This window comes from Colossoma macropomum, unplaced genomic scaffold (assembly GCF_904425465.1).
Source record: "Colossoma macropomum unplaced genomic scaffold, Colossoma_macropomum, whole genome shotgun sequence".
Taxonomy (NCBI): Eukaryota; Metazoa; Chordata; class Actinopteri; order Characiformes; family Serrasalmidae; genus Colossoma; species Colossoma macropomum.
Window position 1 is genome coordinate 1,004,270 of NW_023495007.1, and position 11,006 is coordinate 1,015,275.

At 37.1% G+C, this 11,006-nt stretch overlaps 1 protein-coding gene across 1 annotated transcript; it reads right to left on the reverse strand.

Moving 5' to 3' along the window:
• Nucleotides 1-224: 224 nt before the first annotated feature.
• Nucleotides 225-6,410, reverse strand: LOC118800862 (arachidonate 5-lipoxygenase-activating protein). Its single transcript, XM_036561026.1, has 5 exons — nucleotides 6,249-6,410; nucleotides 6,043-6,124; nucleotides 1,288-1,358; nucleotides 1,013-1,094; nucleotides 225-788 (listed from the first exon to the last, which is right to left on the reverse strand). The coding sequence occupies exons 1-5, from the start codon at nucleotides 6,316-6,318 to the stop codon at nucleotides 626-628; spliced, it is 468 nt and encodes a 155-aa protein (XP_036416919.1). The 5' UTR covers nucleotides 6,319-6,410; the 3' UTR covers nucleotides 225-625.
• Between the last annotated feature and the right edge of the window lie 4,596 nt (nucleotides 6,411-11,006).

Sequence of the window (11,006 nt, forward strand, 5' to 3'; positions counted from 1 at the left end):
TTGCATAATTTGGGCCCACTTGTCCCCATAGAAGGAAGAGTCACTGCAAATCAATACAAAGTTATTGTACGTAATGAGTTAGAATTACATATAACTTTCTGCCACCACACATTTTCATTCCAGGGCTCTGTCTCACAGTGCAGTATTTCAGGCTTACTTAGTTCATTTTAAGCTTAGATATGACGCTTACACTGAATCATCACTTAAGAAGGACACTTATTGGATTACATGGAAATCATTCTGTTTTATTGATGAAGCAATGAGAGTGGCTCCTAATCATAACAAAGGATACTACGTACAATAAAGTATTGTAATAGTGTAGACCAAAACACTAATGTGTAAGTAGAAAGAAAGATAAGTTTGAATGTCAATTAGTTGCTCAAAATTGTTCTCACAGAAGTTTAACAACTCCCAACAGCAGACTGATAATGCTTGTGGGTGGCACTGACCAAAGTGGCATTCATTATTTTGAGGTATTGAACAAATAACAGAGCAGGCCAAATATTGGAACTATAGAATTATGTGCTCTGTGACATGTATGTGTAATAGTGCTGCATGTGAATAACAATTTTAAAATGTAAAAGATTGTAAAACTTGCCCTGAGAGGCAAGTCTTTGGATGCTGACTAAGGGATGAGGAGGAGAGTGGAGGCAGCCTTGGTGATGGTCTGGATGTACTCTTTATAGTCACTGCCCCCATATGTCACCAGCAGGTAGTTCACAATACCCACAACACACATGAGGCATAAGAAGGAGAGCACGCGCTTTCCGAACAGGAAGCCTGGAGTGCTGTAGCAACACCAAAATAAAATGAGGTTTTGACATCATTGGGCAACAACAACTCTGATATTAAGACATTACTGACAGCAATCTTGCAAGGTTTGCCAAGAAATCTGCTTTAAAAAATGAGCAATCAGTCAATGACACAACATTGTTGATATATGAAGAATGAGAGGAGTATACTCAGAATTAAATGTTCCTGTAGTAAATTTATGTATTATTATGATTATCACCTCTGGCATGTCTGTCCCATGTATCCAACAAAGTATTTCTGCCTGGCCACAAGGTACACAGTTCCAGCAAATGCTGCTGGTGCTGAAAAGGAGTATTAGAAATATTGTAAAGCATTGTCTTATAGATTTCTTAACTGTTGTGTGTGTTTTTTTTTCTTTCAAAAAGTCATTTCAGCATCACTTGAAACTGCAAAAGTGTTATAATGTTATAAGCCACACAAAGGCAGTAATGTGAAAGATCAGAATTGGGTGACTGATAAGTCAATACTCTTTACCTTGACTGAGACAGATTCCGGCACACCACATGACTGCCAGGAACGTTGGGTAGGCATCCATACAGTTTCGACTAGAAAGGAAAGGAAGCATATTCTGATATAATGAATATGGCCATATGCAGAAGTGCCCCTGGTCAAATGGCATGTTTTGCAATCTTTTAAGTGATAAGGACACATACTCTATACAGAGAACACACTTATGCACAATTTAATGCCTTTAAATTACTGTTATTGCAGTTACCGTTTATATGCTAAATTGAACACATTTCCAAAAACATTAAACATAAAATAGGCCACATATACAGCAACAAATCCACACGCTCTGGCACATTTTAATTTATATGCTTTCAATGTGTTAAACTTGTTAAAATATAGAAATTGGTGAAAAGGCAACATCCTTGTCTTGTTCCCCTTTGAATGGGAAAGTACTTGGAGTGTATTTCACAATCAACAAAACATGTAATTTGACTGGGAGTATTAAAAGTATGCATGTGGATGTATTCAGCATATTGCCTAAAGGAACTAAACAACAGTTTGATTTGACAATCATTTCTGTCACGTTCATACATGTAGATTAGAGCAAGAGTGTTGATCTATGCTCAGATTCTCTGACTTTTAATCTTGGACAAATTGAGCTGAAAATCAACCACAGAACAGTCATAATTACAGGCTATTGCTTTTAGTGCATATTATTATTATTATTATTAATAATAATATTTTGGATTTTGGATTTTTTCATTTGACTGAGATGAGCTGACGAGCAAGCAAACGCCATGACTTTATAAGAATTTGAAGGTCGCTTGGCATCCTCTGGCCTCACACTAAAAATAGCAATCAAGGGGGTGGTACAATTAGAATATTATAAGCCACACTCAGGGATTTAAAAACTATTGCCCAGAAGCCAAGCAAACTTGGACGTGACCAAAACATGTAAAGTTGTGGGTGTCGATTTACATCTGTCACAAATGGGATCCAAATTTGGGTGAATCTTGGCTAGTTTAGCCTTAGACATATAAACAGGATCTTAAACTATATTAAACCATGTCTATTACATGGAGATGAGACATGCACGCAAGAATCATATTCCATACTTCTGCTGAGAAAGATGAGCTCAAGTCTTGCTCCCATTGTGTTTTAATTATGTCTGTGGGCTGAGGATTTATCTCACCAATGGCTTTGTAAATACAAGAGATTACAGACTTAGAATTTATGTTAAATGATAACAAAACATCAACCAGTGAAATTAGAGATTCAAGTGGAAAATTGTTAAGGAATTGTTTCTTAACAAAACTCCTCAGTTGTAAATATCTAAAAAGTGGGCCTTGGATAGATTGTATTTTTTGCTAGCTGTTCAAATAATGTGAAGGTTCTATCTTTAAACAGATCTTATATAAACTGCATCCTATTTTCGTGCCAGACTAAAGGCTAAGTCTATCATTGATGGAGTGAAAAGGTGGTTAGACATTACGGGTGCCATAACAGAGGGGTTTTGCAAGCCAAAATGTTTCCTGAATTTTGAGCGTGAGCTATCCATAGAGAGGAGGTTATCATGGGTATCCAAGTATCCAAATCTGACTGCCCCCTAACGACGCATCAAGTGGCTCAGTTACCAAGTCAAAAAGCATAGGTGAAAGGCAACACCCTTGTCTTGTTCCCCTCTGAATGGGAAAGTACGTGGAGTGAATATCATTTGTATGTATACGAGCCGGGGGAGAAGTATATAACCATTTAACCCAGGAAGTAAAAACTGGCTCAAATCCGAAGTTCTCAGGGGTTTTAAAAAGAAAACTCCACTCCACCTGATCAAATGCTTTTTCAGCGTCCAAGAAAATCATGACTTCAGGGGTGGAGTGATGGGAGGTGGTAAAGATAACGTTAAAAAGTTTATGAGTGTTCAAGAAGGTAAACCTTCCATGTACGAATCCTGTCAGTATCTGTAAAATGTTGAAACGGACTGACTTCACAACTCAGGATTTGTTAAGACATTGCAGGATGTGGAGAAAGCCCTCTCGTTTGATGACGATACTGAATTTCCTCTTTGGGTTAGTGCACTGTTTCTGCTTCATCATTACTGATGATGCATGCTGGTAAATGATTGAAGGCTTACAAACTTACTTTTTTGAATTTGTATTTTAAGAGTCTACTTAGTAGGTTGACCAGATGTCCTGTATTTCATCTTTGTTATAAGTGTCCTGATTTTTTTCTCTGTAATTATTTATCTGTCTCACATTTCAGATCACTTTTCTCATTGCTGGTACATGTGCATCATGCACACTCATACTGACAGTATGCTGTGTATGCATGCAGAGCACATGTAATCACTAATCCGATCAACTCTCTGTAAGAGTCTAGATGAAATCTACCCTGTCTTGTACCCTGTATGTACAGTCATAAGCAAAAGTTTGAACCCCTGCAGTAAGCTCACATCCTTTGTAGTTCCATAACCTTTGCACAAGCCACATGTTATGTTTTCAATAAGCAAATCCAGCAAATGAACAGTAATTGTGCATTTAAATGTGCAGAAGTGTGTTCTCTTGTTTCACTTCAAAAAACAACAACACGTAATTTGACACTTCAGCTCGCTAGTATGATATAAGTGTTCAGTGTATAGTACAATGTTTGAGAACATATCATGGCAAATTTAAGTTCACATTTGATCTGCTAGGCATTGTTAAAGTGCCCATATCACAGAAAAACAGAATTTTCCTCACTGTTTTGAAATGTGTATAAGATGCATAAACATTGTTTCTGAACTATTCACTCCCCACTCCATACAGTCCATATAAGGGAATTAATTGTTTTTATGATGTCACAAAAAACACTGTTTATAACTTCATACTAAAGTTATAAGTAGTGTTTGAACTTTCTGAACAGAGCACAGTACAGGACAGCCAATCAGAACATAGCTCATATACATATGTCTCCAAGAAACAGTGACAAAAACACGCTTGATTGTAAGAGATAAAGATAGGTTACAAAATAGTAATGGAAAAATGAATTCTCACAGTTTTTGTACATAAAATCACACAGAGTGTGATTTGAACTTTAACATATAACATAAAATCACACAGAGTGTGATTTTATGTTATATGTTATGTTATAAGTGGATCTTAGTGGACAACATAAAATGCAACAAAAATGTGGGAGATGGGCCCTTTAAGGGCTTTATTTCAGTTGAAACGTCAGACGAGTAAACTGTTATAGCAGTCAGAATGTGACCATGTTTAAAAAGAAAGAGTGTGTATAACATCTCCCCCACTTTCTAAATAAAAGGTGCTATTAAAATTGTTCTTTTCAGGGTGCAAATGCTGTCAGTGGGGTGGCACCCTCAAGTGTATGTCTGCAGGACCTTTATTTAGAGACCTTTATATCCATATACATTCACATGTATTTTACATATATTTTCCTCACTGTTTTGTCTGAGGTCCACTTTTAACACTTGTGTGTTTTTATGTACCAAAAATGATCAGAATTTGTTTCCACAAACCATTTTTCCACCTCTCTTTATTCTTTAGAACTATCCAGGCTTTTTTGGTTACTGTTAAACTTTGAAACTTCAGTAGTATTTACAAATTACTTCAACCCTCTTAAATTTAGTTTTTTTAATAATATGAGCTTTTTCAATTTCATAGATTTTTTAATTCAGTTGTTGAGATGCAAACAAAGTCATTTATAGTGGTTAGAAACAAGGGTTTGCAATGTTTACAATGCAACTGTAGACATTTCATTTACTACTGCTTTGCTCTGCATGTACCTCTCCACCATGATTATTTTTTTGGGACCAAAAGTCTGAGTGACTTAGAAATAGTGCAGAATTTCAAATATTTGTTCTTCATTCTGTCATAACTTTTCTTAATTTAAAAATTTTCTGTTTATTTTCAGGTTTGAATGAAAATAATACCAGATCTTTCAATGTGGTCTCAGACTTGTGGACTCCACTGTATGTTTCAGGCCTAAAATCTTTTTCATCAAACTGTAAGAAAACAATGGCTCAGGCATCAGGCAGCGTATTTATATCTATTTTGTGAAATAACTTTCTGTGATGTAGCTTTTAGAGGCATTAAACTCTTTTCTATGTCGAGTTCCTATCACCACCATTCTGACTTAGTAAGGTCCTCTAGAATGTAGCATTTGACATCAAACCACTCTTAATGACTTTGTTAATGTGTTAATGATTTCATTATTATTTTTCACTTTAAAAATCAGTGGATTTCCTTTTTTTAAGGACTGTTTTGTACCTTTGAAGGTAAACTTACATTACTTGTACCTGTACAGTGCCCTCTCTTTTGGCAGTGCATATGTAAAATTTGGTGTCTGATGAAAACGGCATAGTTAAATGTGTTTGACCCTTTCAGTCCCATATTGGCCAAAGGGATATCTGCTTTTTTGGCTTAGTAGTCTTGAGAATTAGTTAAGCATAAGTTCAGGTTTAATTGCCTGGAGAGGGAGCAAAAAAAGGAATAGCTAAGCTATTGTTAGGAATCAGACAGACTGTTAGTCATTTAGGGGAAGTTCATGCTGTCTGTCCTCACTAAGCATATTTAGGCAAATGGCATGGAAAGTTCACGCTGATATGGAAAAGTACACTACATTATGCAAAAGTGCTGTTAGACAAATACAAACCATTCCCTACATTACAATTCTTTTAAAAAACTGTTAATACTTTCTATCACAATTCAAGTCAAACTTGCAAAACAAACTAATTCTGTTATTCTGTTATATGATGTTTGGTGAGAATATTAGAACCATACTCACTTGGCACAGGACAATCGTTCAAACGCAGGTGTTTTGCCATCATGTGCCTTGCACTCCTTCTCAACTTTCTGAGCAAAGAATGCTTCAAGAGATAAAATCACATAAGAGAAGAATGTTGAGAGCTTTTTTCAAATCTTTGAAACATTAGTTTCAGAGACTTTTAAGTATAATAAGAAATTAAAGAACATTGATAATGCTATTCCTACCGTTTTGCACAACACTCAGCAGTGTGACCAGCACCAGTAAGAATATATTCTCCATCACCACCTCGTCCATCTTTTCTCGGTGCAAGTGCAGCAAGACTGTCCGTCAGAGCTGATCTGATGTTGGACTGATGATAGTCAGCCAATGGACGAGACAGGATATCTCTTATCAAACTCTCTGTGATGCATTTCCTGTTGTGATGAGACAGCCTCTTTCCTCTCTTTCACTCATTTGTATACTTTCCACTACAACCCCCACCCTGTTTTCAGTAATAGAAAGTGGTGTTGACAGTGTTTAAATTTGTCAAGGTCATTCTGAAATGCACTGGCTGTGGTGTGAAAAGCAGTTATATTTCTTCCCATGTTCCAAAAAAGGGTAATTAAAAAGTTGTTGGGGGTGTGGTGATGATCGAATGGAACATCTTCCTTTACTGAACACATTCTACTGAGAGGATTTTATTGAAAACCGTACAAAAAAGTTGTGAAACAGAATTCTCACATTAGTATCTGGTGTGAGAATAATTTCCCTGAAGCAAATCAAAAAATCAAATCTCTTTTTGTGCAATTATGTTTTTGACTTCTTTAAAGGTGGGCTTTAGAACCAACACATTTTGCTGAACCCCTATTTTAAATGTAGGCCCATCTTACGCTAGATGATGTGTACGCTATTTGTCCAGGCTGATCTATCACCCTGCAGAGTTTAATACCAACCTAACACACCTGATCCACACTAATGAAGACCTTCAGTATCTGATTATTACAGCCAGGTGTTGGTTTTCTGCAGCATGGTAGATCTGCAAGACCTAGGCATCTCTAATGTAGGGAATACAATCTTTATATTGTGGTTCTCAAACTGGTCCTCAAGGTCCAAACAAAAGTCTGATTCTTCACTAGTGTCCAAGAAGTGTCAGTGCCAGTGAAGCAGGCCATCATGAGGGTAAAAAAATGAGAAGAAATCAGACAGGTGAACATTAGATGTGTCAAACAGCTTCGAGCTTGAAAGCACTGATATGTGAAAGACTACCATCATTAGAGGAAAACACCAGTAAGACTTGGTTTACCACAAGATGCAAACCACTGTTAAGCCTGCAAGCACAGGAAATGCAGGTCAAAAATAATAAAGAAGTCTGCAGAGTTCTGGTACAAAGTCTTATAGACAGATGAGATGACGCTTAACCTTCATCATAGTGATATAAAGAGGGTAGTGTGTAAGAGGGTAAGCATGTACGGCTCATCTATTTTCACTGATGCAGAAGGTCAAATTCTTAGGTGTACAGAAGCATCCAAGTTGCTCAGGACTGGGTTTCCCAAAAGCGATGATTCTTTAATAGGACAGCAAGCATCACACTAAACACCCTCCCTGTTATCTTAACTGATAGGGAGGGTGTTTCACTTTTTTGCCCTGTAAAACTCTTGCTTAGGAGTTGCTTCAATAGTGAAAAAGAGAAACACCCTCTTTATCCGTTAAGAGTATCTTAACAGTAAGATGCTTTTGGGAAACTGGGCCCTGATGCAACCAAAGTAACTGGACAGTGTGTCACATTTTCACTATTTAAGCAACCCTTAAGCAAGAGTTTTACAGGGCAAAAAAGTTAAATGATCTTGACTGACCAAATCACTTCAGCTGAATCACAATGACCATTCATTTTAACTTACTGAGGACAAGACTGAAGGCAAAAAGCTCCAAAAACAAGAAGGAGTTGAAAATAATCTGCAGATCTCATATGATTTACAGACTTAATTTTGGTCCCCTAAAATAGGGGAAAACAAACAGTATAAGCAGGCCCTTGTGTAAAGATATAAAGCTCCAGATTAAAGCTGTCATTTTGAAAAATGTCAAAAATCGAGGGTTTGTTCAGACAACGACACAGACATTTCCAGGTACCGCCCTGAGCATTAGGCACAACAGGCAACTACCTAATTTGGGATAACTGTATTTGCATGTGTGGAAAACACCAGCAATGCTATCTGCTTTAGTGTGTTTCCTGGTTGTTATATGGATTTTCCTTGAAGTGCTTTGTTAAGGTAATCCCCTATGTTTTCCAAATTTTTTTAAATGTGACATTTCAACAAGCCCAAAAATGGTGTGTAAATACATGATACACTTCAGAGTTCCTCAGTGTAAAAATGTTTGTAAAAATGTCATTTCCCATTTATGCATTTAGACTTTTTCTACAATCTCTAAGCAGCATTTTTCAGTGCTGACTTCACTTTTTAAAACTATTCAAACTCCTCTTGGCAGAAACATGCAGCTCGGCACAACAGTTAATTTTACACCCTAAAGACTCTACAGCCATACACACATTGCAAAAAAGAATAAATTAATTCAATCAAAACATCAATGCTAGTATTCTTACAACAGGAAAAACTTTTCAATGACAGCACAGTCATTGCAAAAACACTAACAACTCTATATATTAAAGTAGATCCTCTTCTTTTGCTGATGTAAACAATACTGTAAAAGTGAAACAAGTTGATTTGAAGTGTTGCATTGTTTCATTGAAAGTTCATTTGAGTTGAATAAAATAGTTGAATTGATTGTTACCACATGAATTTTTTTTTTTTAGGTTAAACTGACAAAGCATTTTTAGAGTAAATGAAAAAACTCATTATGTCCAAATATACATTAAAAAACAATGGTATATCTATATTGTATGGAAACAAATGAAGTGACAAACTAAAAAATGCAGTACTCTACATTATTATTAAATGCTTACTCTACCTGTTCTGCATCATGTGGCCACGTCACACCTAATGTCCTCTCTTGCTAATACAAGTACAAAAAAGCACTTTCTTGTTATGTGCTGTGCCCACAATGGAGAGTCCATTAAGAACAAAAATCTCTAGAAGTGACCCCTTTTTTTTTATAGATGCTCAGAACATGGGCTGGGTTTTTGGGTTCTGATTCTTGTCTGTAACAGTATTTAGCAAACCTATATGCAGCATATTTTCATGTTTGGTTCTGGGGTTCAGTGTGACAGCTTTGTAACAGTGTATGCAAGCATTTTGCTGCTTTTGGAACAAAACCTTGTATTTCCATTTTTGTCATAATTTGAAAATTCCTGTTGAAAAGAAAAAAATATGAAGTTTTCTTCCGACAACGGTGATTAGCAAATTGCATTATAGAAATCTACAGTTTAGCAAAAGGCTGAGAATGAGTAAGAAGTGAATTAAATAATTTTAGACATTTTGGTCACTAAATGCATTCTGTATTCAAATAGGGAAACACTGTTCATAGTTTGGGCCAAACGAGTGCGGTTGTACTGAAAAGAAGTTCTCCGTAAAGAAAATGTGTGTTAGCAATTGTAAAAAACTGAATTAGAGTACAACACTGTAGCACTGAATGAGAGCGAATGTTTAAACTGTACAAGGACCATCTTATACCAGTGAGCAATCTTGTATCAACAGTCCTCCTATATGTAATGTCATAATGAAACTGGACATAATGGGCAGAACCTTACACACTGGACTATAAAATGGCACAATAAACACATCACATTTAGATATAGCAGACACTATCTTGCAGACATATAGTAAGACTCCTGACCAATTGAGTCCAGCTTCGAGTATGAGATCACTGTTTAAGTCTGGACTAGACTGGACTTGAATTTGATCAAATTAAATGAAGTGCTTCTAGATTTTTACATTTATCCCCCATAACTTCGTTATTATAAACAGGATAAATTAACAATGCCTCTAACTTTAGGTAGGGATTCCCACCTCTATCCTTTTGTCTTCATTATAGAACCTGTTAGAAGGAACAGCAGAACACAATTTACTTGTTCACACAATACACTTATAAGACTTGGGTGTACGCAAGATTCTATACTGATGACATCCTTCACATAACCTTCTTCCAGCTCTTAATACCATCTGAGATGTTTTAGAGTACTAAAAGAAACAACTAACAGCAACTAAAAATGTACTGCTAACCAGGGGCATAGCCAAGGGGTGGCAGGGGGTGGGCCACCCCGCTGGCCATCTGTTTTGCAAAGTGAGACAGTCAGCCATCATCAATAAAGCGGTCGCAAGAGAAAAGTTGTCCTCCCATCAGGGCAGTTACTGATCAGCTGTAAGAGTCTGATCACTCTGGACACTGTAACCAATACTGCTCGCTGTGATAAAATATTCTCCTGAGCAAACCAGTGAGAAAGATCTGTCATATGAGAAGGTACTTCTTACAGTGGCCCAGAGAGTCAAAACACAAAGGACAGGAACACAATAAACATTAAAGCTGTGGTAGGTAACCTATATAAAACAAGAACAACAACAAAAAATGGCATATTTGCTAAAACTGCTAAAAATGTCCTGACAGTAGTACATGAGACAGATAATCTGTGAAAAAAATCAGGCTCCTCTGGCTCCACCTAGTGCTCCTTAAGCCATTTGCAAGGATCCACTGCGACCAAATCAAAACAATCTGAGCCAGGAGGAGTGTCTGACGGAGTGTCAATAACTGCGTGTGCACGCGCTGTGGGCAGCACCACTTGCAGGTGCACCATCTCTGCCCACGCATGCTCTCACTTGGTCAAGCTCAGTGTCTTCAGTGAGTGGCCTCAGGAAAAGCAAATGCAATGGCGGTAAACAACCACCAGCAAGTAAAAACCTGCCTCTTTTGCCAATAAGAGCGTACACACCAATGACAAGTAAACAGAAGAAGACATGAAGCAAGCTAGTCCATGTTCTTGTGCTTGGCAGCCTCTTCTGGGTGAGGCTTTGGAGTCCACTCTCGTCAATCCTACTCAGTCCTACCGGGACTCT